The sequence below is a fragment of the Rhinolophus sinicus genome, linkage group LG02 (genome assembly GCF_036562045.2).
Source record: "Rhinolophus sinicus isolate RSC01 linkage group LG02, ASM3656204v1, whole genome shotgun sequence".
In the NCBI taxonomy this organism is placed as follows: Eukaryota; Metazoa; Chordata; class Mammalia; order Chiroptera; family Rhinolophidae; genus Rhinolophus; species Rhinolophus sinicus.
In genome coordinates this window covers 106,668,856-106,691,602 of record NC_133752.1, presented here as the reverse complement: position 1 = coordinate 106,691,602, position 22,747 = coordinate 106,668,856, and the positions used below count along the sequence as shown (strand labels likewise).

Below are 22,747 nucleotides of genomic sequence, written 5' to 3'. Positions count from 1 at the left end.
TAAATTTTTGAACGTTGGGAAATTTATGCTTGTATAAAGTTGGAGATTTGGGATACCCATTTATTGCAATCAGTGGGATATCCATTTATTGCAAGCTTTTCATTGTACAAACATATAGGTTCTTCTGTAATTTGAGAGGCTATCACGATATGTCATTTCATTGAGAGCTAGCTACAAGTCTTTTTTCTTTTACTTAGGTTTCTGAGAGTCATGAAAAACAAAAAGATCTGATGCGTGAAATTGCCATATTAAGACTGGAACTAGACACAGCTAAAAATAAGCATCAGGAAATGGAAAAAAAGTATTTTGAGGACATGGCAGTTGTAAAAGGAAAGACTGACCATCTTCAAGACACAATAAAACTAAATGAGGAAACGCTAAGGGAAACAATGTTTGAATATCATCGACAGCTGAATGTTCTGACAGCTGAGAATAAAAGACTAACCTTCGAACTGAGGAGTGAAAAACAAAACAGAGAAAGACTGGAAACAGAAGTTGAATCCTACCGTTCTGAACTGGCTACTGCTATCCAAGCTTTTGAGCAGCGTCAAGAATCCGAAAGATACATACAGCTTTTTCTCCAGAGAGCAAGAAAGGAACTGTTTGGTTTACGGGACAAACTGAATTTCGATATGTCTCACCTCAAACATAACAATGAGATTCTTTCTCAACGACTTTCTAACGTTGAAAGTAAATTCAGTAGCCTAGAAACTGAGTTCCACCACATAAGAGATGTTCTTAGCGAAGCTATGAATGAAAAGAGAGCAATGACTATCCAAAACCAGATTCAGGATATGGTAAAATTATGTCAAACTCAGTCTGAGAAACTAGACCGTGCGTTGGAGGAGCGCAATAAGGAGGTAATCAGTCGCTGCACTGACGTCACTGCAAGGCTGCATCGGCTCGGAAACCCTGAAGCAGGAAGAGAAGTAAGTGTCCACAGAGATACATAGTTTTCAAATTTCCTGCAAGAAAAGGCAATGTTCAGATCTTTGACGATGGGGAAATGTTGAATGTAGTTGAATGTTAAAACTATGTATGCTACAAAGGTATTTGCTGTCGCAGCTTAAAAGCATACATTGTATCCAGCAAATAAAAATTAGACCTGCGAGGTGCTTCACTTTGAGGAAAGACATTGTGTTGCCCTTAAAATTCCAAAGCAGAATTTGTTAATAGATATAGATTGATATTATCAATTTAGTCTTGTCCTGGTAAAATAATAATTGAATATTTCTGTCACCACAGTGTAATACCATTGTGAAGCAGATCAACAGACAGGCTCCTGTCTCCAAAGTTTTTGGAGATTCAGGTTCCATTCAGTGCATTACCTAGACAGTTAATCCTAGATTTCCCAGATGACCCAAAGTGTAGACGCTGTCCCTCAATATATTGCTTCTTTCCTTCAGTAGCATCCTATACATTTAAGTTGTTATAATCTGGTTGATAGTCATGTCAATTTGATTTACATATGGAAATATTTCCTTTTCAAATAATGTACTCTTATGATCGCTCAACTCTTTACAGGAAGATACATTTTCATTAAATCACAATTTGGGACAACTGTGCTGAGTTTTAGCGAAAGTATATGTGATTTAATCTTCCCACTGCTACATTTCTTTTTCTTTGAATGCTTTTACAAATGATTTATTCATATTTCTGATCAGAAGGCCCAATTACTATCATTTGGACATAGGTTTGTCCAATTCAAAAAGAAAGAATTGTAGCTGTCTGTGGTTTATTAATTTGGCATTGGATCTCCATTTTCTGACGAGTGAGGGGTGGCAGGATTCACGTGTAACCGGCGGGGAGGTCGAGGCCAGGTTCCATGGGACCCTGAAGGCCGTTGAAAGGCGGTTGTTTTCTTCTAAGATATAGGAATCTCTAGGAAGGATGTGAGCAGAGGACTGCATATGTGAGGACCTCTGAAGTCAATCTCAGCCTGAGATAAAAAAGGGGCACACTTTCCACAATGTAGACTGTGCTACCACGAGTGCCACCGACGCACCCATTTCCCTTCGAGACGTCAGTAGACTGTAAAGCTCTGCAGACTCATCAGGGGAGCACGGCAGTGGGGCTGAATCGGTTGTTCAAATAACCTAACGGTGATTGGGGATAACACCTTCTGTGTCTCCTCGCGGATTCAGTAAACAGCAGACTGTCCGTGAGAGGAAAAGAAGGTGCATTGATGCATGCGGTGATCTCTTTCACGTTATGTGTTATATTAACACGTTAGACTTACAGCTTATCAACGTAATTTAGTATCACGTGAATATAAAATCAGTAACAGAAACATCTTCCTAGGTGGTTGGGACACAACTGCAACAAGAGCTAGCTGACAACCTAAACGAACAATCTCTGCCAGAGCCTTCACTGGAAGTTATAGCACATGATCGCATGAATCCAGAAGCTGAGAGACAGGATCTAATGACGACATCAGAACAAATGAGAAGACAGGTATGTATGAAACCTAACATGTCAACAGTTAAGCTCTAGCTGATTAAATATATAAAGTGTTTTAGGATCCTGATTTTCAACGGCGGCGTCTTTTGTATTTTCATTGCAATTAATTTATTATAGTTTTATGGTCTTTATAATGCACTTACTCCTTAAACTCTGGCTTTCATTCTGCTTTGTGTATTATTTTATTTATTTGTATTAGTTTATTATTATTGTATATTTTTTCTTATAATGTATATACTTGAGAAAGTTGAGAAATATGCAGCATTCCTCATAGAAGTCGACAGACTTTTTTTTTCTACCAAACAGTATTTTGTAGTGATACTTCCATTACCATGATGAGGCAGCCATTTACAATCAGAGGACAATGTTTAATAGAACAATACGGAAAATTATCTTATTATTGCCACATTTGTGAATGGTTATAGAATCTGTATATATTTCATGGATATCAGGCTAACTTGTACAGAAAGGTCATGATACAAACCAACAAAGTCAGCATTTCCTTAATTTTCTTTCCATTTTAAAATATTGTAAAAGTATGGGAATGTGTAGATCATTGAGGCCTGCACACCCACAATAGACGAGATCTACATCCACTATTGGATTAAAAAAACAACAAAAAAACTGACTTTATCAGGCCGTAATTCACATATTACATAATTCGCCCATTTAAAATGTACGATTCAGAATCTCATGCAGAGATTCAGAGAGTCGTGCAACTATCACCACAGTCAATTATAGAACATTTCCATCACCCCCAAAAGAAGCCCCGCATCACTGAGCTGTCACCCCCAGCTTCCCATGTCCCGTGGCCCCAGACAACCACCAATCTACTTTCTGTATTTAAAGATTTGCCTATTCCGATATTTCATGTAAATCACACAATCTGAGTTCCTCTATGTCTCGCTTCTTTCACTTAATATCACGTTTCCAGGGCCCAACCCTGTTATAACCCATGTCAATATGTTATTTCTACTTATTGCCCAACGTTACTTCACTTTGTGGATAAAATACGTATCCGTTCATCAGTTGATGGAACGTTGTGTTGTTTCCACTTTTTGGCTATTAATAATTCTGCTGTGAACATCAGTTTGCAAGTTACGGTGGGAGCCTATGTTTTATTCCCCTGCCCCGGGACGCCCGGCTCCCACGCTCTCCTCTCCGTGAAGCTTCCTGTGGCTGCTCGAACTCTCACTGAGCTCCTTCTCCTCAGCACTTGTCAGCCAGTCTGTGCAGAGCAATCTAGCCCTGAATTTTACATTGTTAAAATTTTCTTCATGAGCGATATCTTGTCTTTTACAGTATGAATTTGTCTAACGGGAAATAGTATTTGATATCATGGCTCCTATCCTTGTATAAATTGAAAATATCCGCTGAACAGTAGATAGGATAAAATCAAATATTCTAAACCACACCGATACTTTCCTCTTGGAGACATGGATATAGTTAAGCTTTTATTGAAAACGTATCTTAAACAGTTAAATAGAAAATAAAGCACTTAATCTAATAGAGAATTATTCAATCAAACGCTCAGTGCTCCCATGTGTAAAAAAAAGAACAGGACACCGGCCTCTCTTCACTCCTCAGTCGCACTGGGATGTGCAGAGATTGACAGCACGTGAGTAACTGGGAAGATCTGGGGACGGCTTTTCTGATCCGCCCGAGCATGTTGCTTTCATCTGCTTCTCAGAGCACTTGGGAACGCAGCCCAGCATACACATTCGCTGCGAATGAAGTGATCCGGGAAGTTGGATTTAGCACTAGAGTCCATTCTTTCCATGTCAGTGGCTTTACCCTGCCTCTCATGGTCATGTGCACTGTACGCTCAGTCCCGAGGTGGTTTCTGCATTATAGTCCGTGGTCTTTGCCCACTGAACAGTCCAGAACGAAGTGTATTGGTGTAGAAGTAACTCATGGTCGTTCGCAGAATGAGAAAGTATTCACAAGACTCTGCAAAGTGAGAAAGCATTTATTGAAAGTCAGGCAGAGAGAGAGTTTTCTACTGGAACTGGCCAGGACAGTCTGACAGAGAGAACTGCTGAGACAGAGGGTAAGAGAAATACTGGCAAAAGGAGTTTTGCCAGGGCAGAGCCCGTTGGAGACAGATGCACCGAGGAGAAGTTGTGCTGGGGTTTTATATTTTTCCATGCAGCGTGTAGGATGATTGTCAGCTTCAGGGGGGCTGCCATTACAATTGTCTTCTCCCGGGAACTGTCCTGTTCCCATCTGTGATGGATGTCTGCTTGCACAGTGCTGCTCTTTGACTGGGAACTGTTCTCCTCGCACCTGTGATGGATGTAAGGAGCTTGTCAGCTTGCAGGTGCAGTGCCGGCCAGCGCCTTCAGAGCCAAGCAGTTAGTGATTAAGCTCGCTCCTGCCAGCTCACAAGCCCGCACCTGTTAACTCTTTACTTGTCTCAGCACAAAATAACTGGCAAATTATTACAAGCAGACAAAAATTACAGCTAGCTAGTGGTATTGGTAAAATTTTTATGAAGGATGGGGGCTATATTCTGGGCCTCACGCTCCCCATTTGCTGCCGTTGCCAATCGTATGAAGAAGGATTTCAGTGTAACTTGTGTAAGAGACCACTTCCATTGGCATACCATCTGTACAAAATCTCACATTTTATCAGAATATTAAAACCAGTGACAATAATAATGCTAATTTCAAACCCTTCAATTTTACTACGTGCCACGTCTTCTTCTAACTACTTTACGTGTCCTCCCTAATTTAATATTCCCAACACCCAGTGAGGTCAATGCCATTATTATCTCCATTTTACAGATGAAGAAACTGAGACCCAGAAATTTTCAGTACGTTGCTCAAGGTCACACAGCTAAGAACTGGTGGCCTTGAGATTCAAACACAGGCATTGTGGCTCCTAGGTAGACATTGCCCCTAAACTAGTCCAATAAATATCTGGCTGTCCCCAGAGCAGCCTGTTTACTCTCATTATCACAGCAATGACCATGGTCGTTCCCAAAGGTGAGTGTTTGATATTAGAATTGGTGGGGTGCTCGGAATACATCGTGTTAGACTTTGTAGGCCATAAGGTCTCTGTTCTCACAACTGAGCTCTGCTGTTACAACGGGAAGTAGCCATAAACCAAATGTAGATGAAGGAGTGTGGTTGTGTGCCAATCAAATTTCAGTAACACAAAGAGGTAGATTTGTACTAGATCTTCAATAGTTAAACCTAATTTCTTCTGTATTGTAGTTCCAAGAAGCACGAGATCAACATGCAGAGGACTCAAGACGTGCAGAGAAGATGCAAGATCCTGTGCCAAAGTATGATTTACAGCAGCACAGACAGTAACTTGAATAGTTATGAAGTGGACGTGTAGTAGAGCATGAGAATTACATCAGTTATAATAATAAATTCATGAGTGTTTACGTTGGTTAAAATTTTAGCTTTGAGCTACTTTGAAGAGCATAATTGGTGTATATTATTATCTCTAAATCTTACACATTATCCACAGAACACTACAAAAATTGCACACTTGCTCAATCACGTGCTTTTCAAATTGTAAGATTTTACACAATTGGAACTTCAGATGTTTGTCCAGAGATTATGTGGTATGTTTTTAATCAATGTGTGAAAATAATTATTTCCAAATGTACATTTTAGGCTAGAAAATGAAAATATGGATTTCCAAGTGACAACCGCAAAGGAAGCCGGCATAGTTAAACAGCTTCAGAGACTCCTCTTACGTATAAGTTCAGTAAGTCAATCTCCTGGTTTCTGTCATACTAAGGGAATGTTCACTTCGGTAGTAGTAGCACCTAAGACTATTTTGCACAATCAGAAAACTGTCATATTGACAGTCCTTGTTGACAGTAATGTAAATCGTCTTTACAGGGGTAAGCGTCTGAGTTCATAAAATTAATGAATTCTGTAGTAAGATTTTAGTAGAAAGAGATTGTGATAGTCTAAAAGCAGTATTTGATGTATACGACAATGTGTTTCTCCATTCATTTCTCCAACATCTGGGATTTCCCAGCTTTTGGCTATTGTCACTAGTGCTTCCGTTCACACTGCACTACAGATGTTGTTTGAGTCCAGAAATCTGAGTAATGACTTCATCTAGAATGCTGAGTTTCTCTTATAATCTAAACTCTTCAGTGAGACTTGGAAAATGAATTCCTTATCGTAGTCTAATTTGTTTCCTTCATCAAGAATGAATGCGAGTTCATTATGCACGTGTTTCCTGAAAAGTACATTTCTCTTTGTTGGATTTTCAAAAAGAAAAGAGATGGCAGTGAGAAAGTAGACACGGCTGTTCAAGCGGGGCCTTCCATAGTCACATAATGCTCCTAGCATTGCAAGTTTAGCAACTAAGATTTTCATTCACTTGCATTATCAGACTTTCGAAGATGTAACAATCTGGTCTCAGGAAAGATTGATGTGTCATCCAGGATGACGATTTCCCGATGGACAGGGAAAACTGTATCACTGTTTCCTAAGCAGAACAACATTCCCCTGACATCCTCCTGTGCCCTGTAGGAGAGGCTGCCTAGGATTTCCAGTCAGAAGATTGTACTGTGAACCCTGAGGTGGACTGCTGAGGTGGATGCACCTACCAGCTGGTGTCTTTCAGGCACAGTGGCCAGGTCTGTGCAAGTGCTTTAGACAGACATGCCTATCCAGGGAAAGAGAAGATTATGTTCATGGGTCTGCCTGTGGCTGAAGAAACTTAAAAACTGTCTGGACTTCGTATACCTTAGTGACATTGTGGTAGTGTACTTTTCATACAAATGACGTGACAATAGGTTGATAAGGAGCCTTCCGTGAATGTGAGTGTCGGAAGTTGTGACCTTACTTTTTTAAAGAGAAATCCATTGAGGAATTGATAATTGAAAATTTGGGGATTCAGTGGTTGGAGAGCGGTGCTCGTGACACCAAGGTCACCAGTTCGATTCCCACATGAACAAGTGAGAAACAATGATTTCAGCATGGAGCTGAGCCACGGGTGGATGCCCGGTTGGCTTAGCAGTTAGAGTGCAACGCTCATAACTCCAAGTTGCTGGTTCGAGTCCCACATGCACCAGTAGCTGCGCCCTCCACAACGAGATTGAGAATGATGACTTCACTTGGAGATGGGCTGCACCTCCCACAACAAGATTGGAAGGCAACTAATTGACACGTAGCTGATGGGTCCTAGAAAAATACACTGTCCCCCAATATACCCCCAACAAAAAAATTGGGGATTTGTGGTCCACATGGAAGAGTAGGTAAATGTTGTGCTTGCCTCCTCTCATGACCACATTGAAATTACAATTAAACTACAGAACTGTCACCACTGAGAATGACCTGAAGTACAGCGGAACCAAAGTTCTACCTCTAAGGATATGTAGAAAAAATTACCTCGAGACTGGTAGGAGAGGCAACAAAATGGAACAGGCTGGTCCCACTGCCCCATGTGACTGTTAAAAACATCAGGAGGGATATGTTGGTTATGACGAACATGTGCTGAAAGAGCGAAGGGTCCCACCCCACACTATGCTCCCTAGCCCATGGTTCCAGTATCAAAGAGAGATGTCCCCATTACTTCTGGCCGTGAAAACCAGTGGACATTGTGGTTGGGTGAGGAGGATGACTAGAGTCCCAGGCCATCCTCTTACAGGGCTTGGGCAGAGACTTACTCACTGACGGGCTCACTTGTTCTGAGCTCCAGCCTGGAGCAGCAGCTCAAAAGATGCCAGGGCCATAAGGGGTTGTCTGGCCTCAAAGCGAAGGCTGGAGGGGCAGCTTTGTCTGAGACAGAGGTACTGGGAGAATCCTTAGTTTCTTTCCTGATCCTTCACCCTTCTGCATGCAGATCTGGGTGGCCGACACATCTGAGTCTCCTCAACCTGAATAACACTGTGCAGTCCTTCCCTGGTGATTCCCTAAGACCCCACACCACCCACCATGCAGGCCCACCGAAGCCCCAAGCAGTGTCTTTCCACAAAAACGACATGTCTTTTTCATGCTACTGACATTCGTCAAATCTCTCAAAGGTTCACGAACCCAAACAAGCAGCATCTGCATTCAGCATATCCTTTACTTCTGAAGCAGCTGCGGCACCTGGCCTCTGTTCACAACTTGAATTCTCAAAGCCCATCCATACGCAGAGCATGCGGTGGCCATCTGCAGACTGCTCTGTGGCACAAGCCAGGTGGCCCCAGGCAGGGCGAGGCTGCCGCTGAACTTGGACTGTGGTGGGGCCCCTCCCAGACGTCCTCAGGGCAGGATAGTCAGATTGAGCGGCAGCATCTCCAAGTTGCCGACAAAAAGACACACCGAAAGGGCGCCCTGTGTAGGCACCAGAGCCCTGCTGAAGCAAATCCTGCTCTGTGGGGTCACCCCTGCACAACAGCTCCTCCACTATGGTCACAGCCAGTCCTCACAACCCATCAGTCCTAGGGTCAATCCCTCCCTTTGACATGCAAACAACCACCAGGGCTGAATTACAACAGGAGAGCACACGCAGTCCACACAGAGGACCTCCTTCCAGCATCCGGCTCTAGTGAAAACGGAGAATGCGCCACTGAGCCCCACAGGACACCTAATAGATAAGGCCACTCTAGTAGGACTGGGAGACATAGCCGCCCAACCTTATACATGGAAACAAATATGGGGAGTCAGCCAAAATTTGGGAGTTAAAGAAACATGTGTCAAATGAAAGAAGGGTACAACCTCCAGAAAAAACCTGAACAAGATGGAGACAATCTACCAGATGCAGAGTTCAAAGCACGGTTTATAAGGATGCTCAATGATCTCAGGGAGAACAACAACAAAGAGATAGAGACATTAAAATGGAGATCGAAAACATAAAAAAGAATTAGTCAGAAATGAAGCTACAGTAACTGAAATGAAGAATACCTGAGAGGGAATCAATAGTAGATTAGATGAAGCAGAAGTACTTCATCAGTCATTTAGACATAAGGTAACAGAAAACAGCTCATCAGAACAGCAGAAAGAAAAAAAAAGAAAGAAAAAAAAATCCAAAAGTGAGCATAGTCAAGGGGCCTCATGGACAACATCCAGCTCATTAACATTCACATCCGAGAGGTACCAGGAGGAGAAGAGAGAATGGAAGGAATTGAAAACCTATTTGAAGGAATAATGACTGAAATAACCAAGATAATTGGTGAAGGAAATAGACATAGGAACCCAGGAAGTGCAGAGTCCCAAACAACATGAGCCTGAAGAGGACAACACCAGGACACATCATAATTAAAATGCCAATGTTTAAAGTCAAAGAAAGAATGTTAAATGCAGCAAGAGAAAAGCAATTAGTATTCTAAAAGGGAGCCCCCACAAGACTCTCAGCTGATTTCTGAAAAGAAGCTCTGCAGGCCAGAAGGGAGTGGCTACAGATATTCCAAGTGATGAAAGGCTAGGTCCACAACCAAGATTCCTGGACCCAGCAAAGCTGTCATTTAGAATCAAAGACCCAATAAAGGGTTTCCCAGACAAAACAAAACAAAACAAACAAAACAAAACAAAACAAAAACAAAAACCGAAACAAAAACAAAAAAGCACTAAAGGAGTTTCTCATCACCAACCACTATTACAAGAAATTTTACAGGCACACTTTTAAGGTAGGGAAAAAAAATTAAAAATGGGAATAATACAGTGCCAACAAGTATATATCTATCAACCGTTACTTTCAATGTAAATGGATTAAATGCTCCAAACTGAAGATAGGGTGGCTGAATGGGTACGAAAATAAAACCCTTCCATAGGAGTATGCTGCCTACAAGAGACTCATTTCAGATCGAAAGTCACAGAGACTGAAGATAAAGGGAAGGAACATAGATTTACATGTCAATAGAAACAAACAACAACAAAAGCTTTAAGAGGAATACTTACACCCCACAAAATAGACTTTAAAACAAAGGCTATAACGAGAGTCAAAGAAGGACGCAGTCATCCCTCTTCTGGGGTTTATCCAATAAAACCCCAAATGCTACTTGTAAGGGACATGTGCCTCCGTGTCATTGCAGCATTATTTACAATAGCCCACATACGGAGGCAGCCTGGATGTCCATGGATGGATGAATGGATAACGATATATGCATGGGGTACATATATACAATGGAACATTGCTCGGCCGGGGAAGGGAATGGGTTCTTGCCATCTGCGGCAGCATGGAGGGACCTGGTAGGTATTCTGCTGAATGGGGTATGTCACGTAGAGAAAGACACTTGCAATGTGATTTTGCTCATCGGTGGAATTTCAAGAACAAAATAGACAGTAACAAACTCATAGATACAGAGAACATTTTGCTGGTTGCCAGCTCGAAAGGGGGTTGAGGAAGAGGGTGCAAAAGAGGAAGGCATTACGAAGTACACATTGGTTGTTACAAGTAGTCATGGGGATGTAGGGTATATAACACAAGGAATGTAGTCAATAATACTGTAATGACAGTGCATGGTCTCAGGACGGTACTAGATGTATCTGATGATAGATGGGAAGGGAGGTGGGAGCAGGGTGAAAAAGGTGAAGGGATTAAGGAGTACAAATGGGTCGCCACCAAATAGTCATGCGGATATAACGTAAAGCATAGGGAATAGAGTTTATAGTTAACACTGTGCTCATGACTAGGTATAATGCTAGGTGGCTGTAGACAAGTCAGTGGTTCACTTCTTATATAAATATCTAAGCGCTGTGCTAGACACCTGAAATTCATATAAAATAATATCGAACATCAACAAAATTGAAAAATGTGTAAGCATACCTCAACTGATTAAGCTCATACAAAAATAATGAGGGACTGCCTGCAGGGTCCTATAGGAATGAGGTAGGACCTTGACATAGAATGATTAGCCACCGTAAGCTCTACCCTGTGAATCAAAATTGAATAATGACAGCTTTCAACCAATTCAGCCAATAGCCATCACTTCGCTTGAAGGCTCTCAAGTCGTGAGTCTCCCCTGGAGAAACATTACCTGGGTTAAGGTATTTGATCCGCACAATGTTGAGAGAAAGAATCTGGACTGGGAAGAAGGGATAACTCCAGCTTATTCAAGCCTGCAAATGAGATAGTTGAGTGTACATGTGAAAGGCATTTCAGAAGAAGACTTCCATAGGTCAAGTCACGTTTCTATGGAATAAAAAATTATTCAAAATAAACACACACAAAAACCCCATGGCTAAGAGTGGATAAACTGCAGCTTGTGAAAAACATTTGCATTGTAGGAGACCAACAGAACGGAGAGTGCTGGTCACCATCTCAAGAGCCAAAAATAACACTACACTCAAAAGTAACACTGATAGGAATGAACCTCAATTGGACAAGATGAGCTGATCCACAGCACGTCATGGATTCTGAGTGCGTGGTTGGGGACACTGGCCATGAGAATGAGAGGGAAGAAAGGAAAGTACAGATGACCTTAGCAAAGGGGTCAAGGCTGCAATTGTAGATGGGGAATCAGGTTGGCAGCATTGGGATTTAAGAAACTGAGAGAATTTCAAAGGAGGAATAGAAAGGGTCAAGGCCTGACCACCAGGGCTGCTGTTTACAAATGAATTGGGGTTAGGAGACCATAGAAAGCATGTAGGCATTCTTATCAGCTGCTGCTGAGAAGTAAAGCAGGATAAGGGCTCCAGAAGGAGAGGACCCTCAAAAACGTTTTAGTGCACTGATGGCATGGGAAGTCAGAAGCTTATGTAAAAGAAGAGAGTAAGTGGTGAGAATAGGGGTCTGAGGCCACACCTTAAAGAAGGTTGGAGTCCAATGGAAGGGGAGGAGGATGACAGATAGGAAAAGCTGCAAGAATGCAAGAAAAGTTATGATTTTACGTAATATAGAGATAAAATGCTCTTTGATCCCAAGGTCCAACAGTTTACTACCTAGGTTTTCTTCTATGCAGTTTATTGTTTCAGGTCTTATGCTTAAGTCTTTGATCTATTTTGAATTAATTTTCGTACATGGTGACAGACAGCAGTCCAGTTTCATTCTTTCGCACGTGGCTATCCAATTCTCCCAGCACCATTTATTGAAGAGGCTGTCTTTTCTCCATTGCATGTTTTTTGCTTCTTTATCTGTCCATATTTATGTGGTTTTATTTCTGGGTTCTCAATTCTATTCCATTGGTCCATGTGTCTGTTTTTCTGCCAATACCATGCTGTCTTGTTTATTGTAGCCCTGTAGTACAAGCTAAAGTCAGGGAGTGTGATGCCTCCAGCATTGTTCTTTTTTCTTAGGATTGCTTTGGCTATTTGGAGTCTTTTGTGGTTCCAAACAAATCTGATAATGTTTGGTTCTACTTCTTTCAAAAATGCCATTGGGATTTAGATGGGGATTGCTTTAAATCTCTATATTGCTTTGGGTAATATGGCCCTTTTAACTATGTTGATTCTTCCAATCCATGAGCACGGAATGTCTTTCCATTTCTTTGTGTCTTCTTCAATTTCTTTTAAAAATGTCTTGTAGTTTTCAGCATATAGGTGTTTCACATCCTTGGTTAAGTTTATTCCTAGGTATTTTATTCTTTTTGCTGCAATTGCAAAAGGAATTGTTTTTTGTATTTCTTTTTCTGAAATTTCATTGTTAGTACATAGGAATGCAATGGACTTTTGTATGTTGATTTTGTCACCGGCAACTTTACTATATTCGTTTATTGTTTCTTACAGCTTTTTGGCGGAGTCTTTAGGGTTTTCTATATATAGCATCATGTCATCTGCAAAGAGTGACAATTTAACTTCTTCATTCCCAATTTGTATGCCTTTTATTTCTTTCTCTTGCCTGATTGCTCTAGCAAGGACTTCCAACACTATGTTGAAAAGCAGAGGTGATAGAGGACAGCCCTGTGGTGTTCCTCAACGTAGAGCAAAGGGCTTCATTTTTTCACCATTAATTATGAGATTAGCTGAGGGTTTGTCATATATGGCCTATATTATGTTAAGACATTTTCTTTTTATACCTATTTTATTAAGTGTTTTAATCATAAATGGGTGTTGTATCATGTCAAATGCTTTTTCTGCATCAATTGATACAATCATATGATCGTTGTCCTTTATTTTGTTTATGTGATGTATCACATTGAAGGATTTGAGGGTGGTGAACCATCCTTGTACTCTGGGGATGAACCCCACTTGGACGTTGTGAATAATCTTGTTAATGCATTGTTGCATTCGATTTGCTAGAATTTTGTTTAGGATTTTTGCATCTGTATTCATCAGAGATATTGGTCTGTAGTTTTCTTTTCTTGTGTTGTCCTTACCAGGTTTTGGTATCAGGGTAATGTTGGCCTCATAAAATGAGTAAAACAAAGTTTGATATTTAGAGTATTCCATTTTCTTCAGCACACTTACTTTCTCCATTCCCATATTCCGGTTGAGACCTTCACTCTCCCCATTTTTACGTTTTGGTCACGACAAATTGTCCCCGTTGATGGTGGTCAAATAGCCTCCTTTAGTATTTCTTGTAGTGCAGATCGTGTATTAGAAAATTCCCTCAGCTTCTGTATGTCTGGAAAGGTCTTTATTCCTCCTTCATATCTAAAGGGTATCTTTGCTGGATATATTATTCTTGGCTCATAATTTCTCCCTTTCAATAGTTTGAAGATTTGGTTACACTGCCTCTTGGCTTGTAGAGTTTCTGCTGAAAAATCTGATGATAATCTAACGGGCTTTCCTTGTAGGCTACCGTCTTCTTTTCCCAGGCTGCCTTGAGGATTCTATCTTTGTCGTTGATTTTAGACAGCTTCAATGCAATGTGCCTTGGAGAAGGCCTGTTGGGATTGAGGCAATTAGGTGTTCTATTTGCTTCTTGGATTCGAGGATCCGGTTCTGTCCACAAGTTTGGGAAATTCTCATCGATAGTTTGTTTGAATATATTCTCTGTTCCCTTCTCTCTTTCTTCTCCTTCTGGTATGCCCATTATTCTTATATTGCTCTTTCTGATGGAGTCAGAAAGTTCCTGTAGAGTTCTTTCATTTCTTTTAAATCTCGAGTCTCTTTCTTCTTCTATCCGTGTCATTTCCAGGTTTCTATCTTCAATGTCACAGAGTCTTTGCTCCATCTGGTCAACTCTGCTACCTAAGCTGGCTATTTCATTCTTAATTTCTTCTATTGAGTTCTTAATCTCCAGAAATTCTATTTGGTTCTTTTTTAAAATTTCAGTCTTTTTTGTAAAATGCTCATGTTGTTCTTTCAATATGTTTCTGAGTTCATTAAACTGCCTTTCTGTGTTTTCTTGCATCTCGTTGAGTTTTTTCAGAACCACAATCTTGAATTCTCTGTCATTTAAGTCACATATTTCCATATCTGTAAGTTCCTTTTCTGGAGACTTTTCACTTTCTTTCTGAGCTGTCTTGTTGCCTTGGTTACTCATGGCAATTACTGATTTATTATTTCTCTTCCTAGACATCTACAGGAGTGGCTTCTGCAACAGGTAGATCAGAAGAGGTCTTTCTTTTGTTTTCCAGTACTTGTTGGTAGAATTGTTTTATTTTCTCTCTGACAGTAGTCTTTTTTTCTCTCTCACACTGTAGTGCTATGTTTTCTCTGCACTATTCCAGCTTCTCACACATTGGGGGAACTCCCTGGGTGACGGCTTCTCCTCTGTAAATAGTTTGCCTGGGTCACAGGGTGCAGTGTCCCTGTGGGTATGCGGAGAGCTTTTGAAGTTCCAAAGCTTTCCCTGCACCAGATTCAGAGCCCATGTGGTTCAGCAGTTCTGTTTACTCCTGCAGGGATCCGCCCAGAGAGGTGGGGCCAGGGGTGGGGTGAGTTGTGAGACGTGGCCCAGAGCAATGGCTGCGACCACCACCACAGCCGGTCCTGCTTCCACAGCTCCCTCCCCTTTGCCGGAACTAGTTGGGCTGCGAATCTGTGTCTGAGGTCCACAGTTCTCAGAACAGCAAATATTCTGTTCTTTTGCTCTGACACTGCTACTGTTCCGCTTTTAGCATCGGGCAGGTGGGACGGGGCGAGCTCTGGGAGATTGGGGAGGGGGCGGCTGGTCTCAGTGCCTCAGGATTCCGTTCTCTGCTCAGCAGTGAGGGCTTAAACCACTGTTTTGAGCCTTCTTCCCTCAGTCTTTTCTCCAAAGTCTCTGCCGTGAGCGTTGGGTTCAGCCGTGTTATATGCTGTCCCCTCAGCCCTGTGGAGCCCTAGCGGAGCCCTAGCAGTCCGAGTTCCTCTCTCTCCCACAGCTGCAGTAGCTCCGGGATGCAGCGAGCTCGGCGCACTGAGCCAGGTCTGCGTGCTGTGCCTGCGGGGCTCCGTCTCCGTGCTTCTCCCTTCCTTCCTCCCCTGTCCGGCTGGCGCGACTCGGCCACCTTTATGACCTTTAGGTGAATTCTGCAGTGGGCCTCTTAGTCTTGCCTGTCTGCTGTGCAGGGAGTCCTTTGTGGCGTTATAGTTGTTCCATTTGCTGTAAATTCCAGGGGAGATTTGCAGAGGCTCACCTCACGCCACCGTTTGATGACCATGACTTGCATTTTTTAAAGTTGCGAGAATAGCAAGTGGAATTTACCATTACACAGCATTTTAACACTGAAAATGTGTTGGGGCACACCTACCTATAGGTTGAACACTGTTCTAAACTAGTTCATGTGTTTCTCTGGGGATGTCAGACTAAGAGTAATTCAAAGTAGGAGAGACAGAGAAAGGGCTATCAGCGATGCAGACGGCTTCACGGGTAGTACATCCTGACTTCTGCAATGGCTGAACTAAGAAGATTCCTGAGGACTGCACTGAGACATACTTAGTAAACCAGGTTAGAGATTTTTAAAATACCACAAAGCTATTTTCAAGCATTTGCTGTCACCACACTTGGACAATACTCTGAATACCCAGGAGAAATTTACCCTTTGGCACTGAGGCATCATTTTGAGCAACTCCCTCTAGGGGAGAACAAGAAGTCTGGTTGGTGATCAAAAGGCACTCAAACAGCTCCACAGGCTTTAGCTTATAACAGTGTTACCAAGGCTTTGGAGGTGGGACCTGCCCTTTCAGTGTTCCGCACACAGCCTCGGGCAGGCAGACCACCTTATTTTTAGCCACCTTGTCAATTATACTGCCTTTCACGCCTCTGTTAATCTTTCCCTATTTAACATGTATACCTTTGTGTAGAGTAGAAAGATTAGAAAAAAATAGTTTTTCTCAAAACCACCTGTAGTGATAATAACAAAGGTCTTAACCAAGAAAGTACATTTACCAAGTGCCAGAATGTGCAGGTTAAGTGGTAAAGGTTAAGTTCACTTACTAGCATCATTTTCCAAAAGTATATTATTTATTGAATTTTCACTCCTACTAAGCACATGAACCTGTCTGGATCAAAGTTATATTTTGGAGGCAAATTAATGAGCTAGTTGATTTTCTCTGACTCTTTGTTTTGACTTGTGTGTGTACTTTACTTTCCAATGATATTCAAAGTGTGAATTCCTCCAGGTAGTCTTGTTTATATTCTTCCAGTTTCATTTGAAAAGAATCTTGAGAAATTTCACTTTGAAGAGCTCAGATTCCAGACCTTTAATTCTGAGTTCCATTTGCCTTCTGATGGAAGCATTGTTATACACATTTAACTGTTCTAAGTTTTCTTGAGCACTGGGTACAAAAAGAAAGTGAATGTCCAACGCTTCTGTAAATCGTTTGTGTGATGCACGCTTAAAATGTTCTCATTAGTTATCACCAGAGAAATCAGAAGATGCAAGAGTGTAAAGGCAGAAGCAATGCACGAGAATATGCTTGTGGTAATTTTTCCGTTAGTTAATTTTTGGTAGGAGGGAGGTATGGTGTTTTTAGTATTTCTGGATAAATTGAAAAACGGTTGATGTGAAATTCAATGCCTGCGTTCCAAGGCAGACGTTGATCCCTTGTGAGGCATTGGGTTGCCCAGTCATGCAAGCCTGAATAAGAGATGAAAAAGCACCACCCTGTCAAGACCCAGAGATAAGTGGCCCAAATCACTACAGAATGCCTGGAAAGATTTATGATATAGGTGTGATGATGTGAGGTTGGGCACAAGTGCGCTACATGGTAAAGAGAAATCTGTTTTGTGTTATAAATTTCCCTACAGTTCACCCCCAACATAGACAATACCTGTGCTCGGTGATGTTGGTCAACCAAGTTTATGTGGAGGAATGGAAGAGTTCTTTGAAGGAAGAATTTCCTCAATTTCAGCTTGCTCGGTTTAACTAAAGATTTTCTCCAATACGTTCCCTGTTCCGTGATTAGATATGTTTACGCTCTATAGTTGATTGAATTGACTGCCATTAACAGGAGGTCTGATCTTCATCTGTTTCTTTATTTCTATTTGTCACTTTAAAGCTTGTACTTGAATTAGAAGGCTACTATTTTGTTTCTCGTGCCTCAACATTATTGAGCTACATGACAAAGTTTTACATACTCATTTCCTCTGAGTTATACTTAGAAATTGATATAATTTTCCTGAATGTGAGGAAGTAGCTGGCATGGATTTCTAGACTCAATATGAAGCCTTATAGCCCATTCCTGGCCTGCAGCTTATCGGTTTTGTGACCTCAGAAGACCTATAATCTCTACGAACCTTGGTTGCCTCTTACGTAAAATTAGGGATTTTTTTACTAAATCCGTGAATTTGAATTGAAAAATATTTTTTACTCAAAGACTACTGATGTTCTTTAAAAAAAAAAAAAAACATGTCTGCAACTCTATTATATAAAACAGAGACCATTAGAGCTGCCCAGCTAACGGAGGGATGGAGACTCAGAAGCTGTGCAATCCCGCAGGTGTCCCCAGTGGAACCTGAGATTTCTACGGGACGTAGTCTGAGAACTGCCAGTTCTGAGAAGCCCCTTCTAGTTAAAACTCCTTTGCATTAAAGTTTGCGGATGCATTCTCTTCCTGTGTATTGTTTTCTCATCTTTCTATATTTTTGATAAATGGAAAAGGATAAATAAGACCCCAGACGTGTTCTCTTATTAATGTTGGACTTCAAGCTACTTCCACCGTGTGGACAAAATCCTCACCTTAGAAATCAACATAAAGGTCACGGAAGGAAATATTTAGGAAAAGAGCTTTTTAGGGGGGACATAGTAATAATGCTACATTGGTAGTTCCTTAATTCAAGTCTTGTAAATATGTGATTTGCAATTTATATTGTGTATTAACGGTAACAAAACTGTTTCATGGAAGGATTCTCCGTTCATCTGGTATTGAGTTACTGATTTCACAAAGCCTGTCTAGTAAGGTTGATGTCACATTATTCTGTTATAAGCCCTGTCTGTCAAGCTATCGACAAAATGGTGTTATGGAAACAGTCTCTGCAGATATTGGAAATCATGATGGCCAACAAATTTGTCTCCCCCCCTGAATTTGTACAGGGGTGGGGTGTCACATTGTGTTTGTCACTGCAGTGTCCACAGCTTCTGGATATTATTTTAAGCACTGCTTTGAACATTCAGGGAGAGGATAGCTTTCAGACGAAACATTTAAGTAAGAGCACTCTAGACGAGGACACTTGTAATATAGTTTGAAGTATCCCCGTACCTTTCGTAATTAAGTAGTCACTAACTACAACTACTTGAATAAAGAAATGTTTCTCTCATAATACAGACAGGAAAATAGTTTGGGTTATTCTTTCTTTCGATAGAATTGGCATCTGACATCACAGTAGCACTTTCAGCATTTTGTCTTTAACGTTCTACACTGAAAACTGATAACCTAGAACATACCTTAAGATTCATTTTCTAGAAGTGCAAGAATGGAAAGCTCATTTTAAGGAAAAGACCATGAAAGTAAAAACAAAAAAAGAAACTTTTATAAAGGGCAGTTTTTCTAAGGATTGCAAAGTAACGCATTCATTGTAAAATATGACTTGACCTGTTTAAACTTCTTTGTACCAATCAGGTCAAACATCTCCCTTGTGAAATTATGTGTATTAAGTAGACCAATATCAATCGTACTTTTGGTCAGATTAATTAAAATGGCATCACATACAGATGGTCTCTATAATTTAAAAACAAAATAAGGAGAAATTAATTTTATTTTATTTATGTGGGTTTTTTTTGTTTTGTTTTGTTTTGTTTGTTTGTCTGTATTTCCACATTCTGCACTTAGGTGTAGTCTCTAAAGGCATTATTTAAGGGCCTCGTTGGATAACCTATGTATCATTCCTACAATAAAGTCTCTTGTTTAACTTAAATACTATAACTAAGATTTGATGTATTTCAGATGGATCAAGAGTTGCAGGAAAAGATAACTAGAGAACAACGAGAAGACGGTATGATGCCAAATGTATTAATTCACGTTAGATATCATGGATATGTGGAATAAACTGTAAAGAGTAAATGGCATCCCTTTCCCTGTTCAGATAATAGATACTGCATTACATGTATTCTTGTGCACAGCAAATGAAAAAGGTGAAAGCAGAAACATTCATAGTGAAGAATACATCTCTTCCTGAGTATTTATCACATTGTGTATCTTTTTAAATATCTCAAGAGTCCATGTATCTCTTTTTATTTCTGGCTGTCCCCTTCCTTCGCTCTGTCATCCTTATGGAACTGTCGGCCTGCACAGTAAAAACTGGGCTTCGACAACTTCCCGTGTTTTTGCCAGTGATATGAGATGAGGCCCAATAACCAGACTCATCTAGTGATACTTACTGAGGCAATTTCAGTTCATATAGCTGTGACCTGCTGTGTGACATGTAAATCTTCAGTCATTGACTTTGTCATTGGTTTACCATGTACCCTCAGGAGAAACTCCAAATTGCTTTGCATGGAATAAAACACCCACATCAAGTTAGTTCTTGCCAAATAATTCAGACTTATGTCTTGCTTCGAGCCCGAGTCTGCCTCTTTGCTCTCGCATCTGGCTGAACTAGACAACTTCTCATTCCACAAGTGTTCTCCCCCACTCTAGTCTTTGCATCTGCGTCTTCCCTCTATCTGGCATCTTCTGTCCTTGTGCTTCAGGCATGTCACCTCCACCAGAGAGTGGACAATATTGACACAGAACCGGGATGTCCCTTGTGTGTGTTCCAGTCACGTCCTGTTTTGTATTTGTGTGGTATATGTGACACTGAGTGGAAATTGCCTGTTCATCTGTTACTTCAATTTATGGTAGATGATGGGTCAGGGGTGGACCATGTCATCTTCATCTTGTAACTTCAGTGCTTGTCATGTTACCTTGTTACTAAACGAATGAAGGATGAGACAACCAGAAGCTCTGATACTTAGCCCTAATACCAGTTAAGTCAGGGTGCAGCCGTGGGCAAATTATATCGAATGGTAATCTCCTGTTGTGCACTGTTGTCTCATGTAGGTTTTTTCATTCTCCTTAACACTCATACTTACTTGTATTTTAGATAAACAACATACTTCTTTCTTTGCCTTTCCAGGTGCTGCTGTAGTTGAACCTGAATTCAAGCGAGCGTTTCCTCTAACTGCTCTTCTAGTTCAATATGCAAAAAACAATATGTCCCTTTTGTGAATAAGAAGTATATGATGTAAAACACATATAGCACAAATGTGTTTACTGCACTATTTACATGTAATAACAATGTAATCGCATCGCATTAAACATAGTGCATGTAAAATCCTTGAGAAGGAGAATAGTTTTGTACCATATATGTGTAGGGAAATTTATACAGTACTTTGAACTATTTTTCTTGACATCTAAGTAACTTTGCAATGAGATGAAAACAAGCTGTATTGAGTGTTACATACTCAAACTGCTCATATACCAGCTGTTTACACAACACCCAAACAACCAACTTGTCATTCGTGCTTCGGTGGTGTTAACAGATAGCTTTTTTGTATTTCTCAGTTTTTGTCACTAAGTAGTAGCATTAATGTAAATGTTTCCTTTTCCTGAAAAGTTCACATATACAAGTGGAGGTGCTACTGAGCAGTGAGTGGCCTGTGGAGGTCTGGGACGTACCCCAGCTGCCAGGCTCGTGCAGCTCTAAGACCTTCCTCACCCCAGGGCCAGTGCACCCTTCCCAGGGCCCAGTGGGTGAGGAGCAGGGCACAGCTGCCTCCTGGGGCCTTCCCTGCTCCCTGTCCAACAGATCCAGGCATCATGGCTGCATTCTCCCCTGTGCCAGCCTGCAGGTGGGGAAGCCCAGGCTGGCAGTGACCTGGCCAGAGCCCGTCAGGTCTGGGATCCCCAGGTGGAGCCTTACCCCCCAGCCACCCCACCAACTGGTGTGGCCTGTGGCCCCTGTAGCAGTCCTGTGATGGCCAGCCTTTGTCTAGAGGAGGTGGGGTCTCTCTCCCACCCTGAGGGTGTGCTGGGAAGGAGCTAGGGAGCGCCTTCCCCCTCTGCCCCCCAGGATCCCTCTGCTTGCTGGGGTGGGGGAAGCCACACAGCCTGCACCAGTTGCACTGTGCAGGCACACTGGTGGTCCTGGGGAAGGGAAAAGCTGGTCAGAGCCTCAGGGGACAAGGGGCCCAGGGCATACCGGGTGGGGAGAAGTCAGGAGCTTGGCCCCAGATCCCTGTATGCTGACACCTTAAGATGCATCGACCCTATTCCTGGGACATGCTTTGCTATCCCTGGTGTCTGAAGGGGGGATTTGTCAGGGTGGGTGGTCCCTCCATGGGCCTGGTCAGAGCCTTCCTGATCTGCTCCAGGCCAAAGAGTGCCTGCCAGCTGCCCACAGGAGGGGAGTGGGCTGCAGGAGGACTCGTCCCTGGTGAGACGCCTGGAGCACAGAGGCTTTGATGATCTGTTCCTGGTGTGCTGCTTAGGGTGAGAACGGGGGTCTTCTGCAGGGTCCCCCGGGTGTCCACCCGGGAGGGGCTGGGTACTGGACGAGTTCCCAAACCCTGCCCCAAGTTGTGTGTGTTTGTGTGTGTGTGTGTGTGTGTGTGTGTGCATTAGGGGAGGTGCGCCTGCAGGAGCACCCGGAATCCCACCCGTGGATAAAGCAGCCCATCACAGGCCCCTGCTCACACCAGGGACACTGGTGGAGGCAGAGTGATGCTCAGCTCACAGTCTCAGCCTCAGCGCACCCCCAACCCTCTCCAGCTCCGGTCCCGCCAGAGGCTGACTGGGAACTTTCCTGGTGCTGCCCAGGCACCCACATGCTCCGGGCTTGCTCCCCGCTGCCCGTTCCCACCACACCCCACACCCCACACCCGACCCATCTTCCAGAGGCATCTCCGCGCCCGGGCTGCCGCCCTCCGTGGGCCAGCCAGAGCTGTAAGGGGAACCGGGCCGGGGGCGCAGAACCGGAGCCAGAGCCGGGGCGAGGCGCTTCCGTCCAAGCCTAAAGCTGTTCTGCCTCTGAGATGAGCGCACCGCGGGGGCAATGCCCGCTGGGACTGCTTCGGGCAACCGAGGGAGGTAAGAGGCAG

The 22,747-nt window shown here is 42.4% G+C and overlaps 1 protein-coding gene across 12 annotated transcripts in view; it reads left to right on the top strand.

Moving 5' to 3' along the window:
* LOC141570044 (ankyrin repeat domain-containing protein 26-like) overlaps nt 1-22,747 on the top strand; it is a 362,013-nt gene that overhangs the window by 32,923 nt on the left and 306,343 nt on the right. For 4 of the 12 annotated variants that reach the window (XM_074325048.1, XM_074325049.1, XM_074325046.1 and 1 more), the window contains exons 13-16: nt 198-929; nt 2,302-2,454; nt 5,679-5,749; nt 6,090-6,183. In XM_074325048.1, coding sequence (XP_074181149.1) covers nt 198-929; nt 2,302-2,454; nt 5,679-5,749; nt 6,090-6,183 — 1,050 coding nt within the window. Of the gene's footprint in view, nt 1-197; nt 930-2,301; nt 2,455-5,678; nt 5,750-6,089; nt 6,184-10,453; nt 11,819-17,478; nt 19,585-19,613; nt 19,663-20,784; nt 20,999-22,747 lie in introns of those variants that run through there. The other 8 variants (XM_074325053.1, XM_074325045.1, XR_012493797.1 and 5 more) reach the window with 7 other exon arrangements.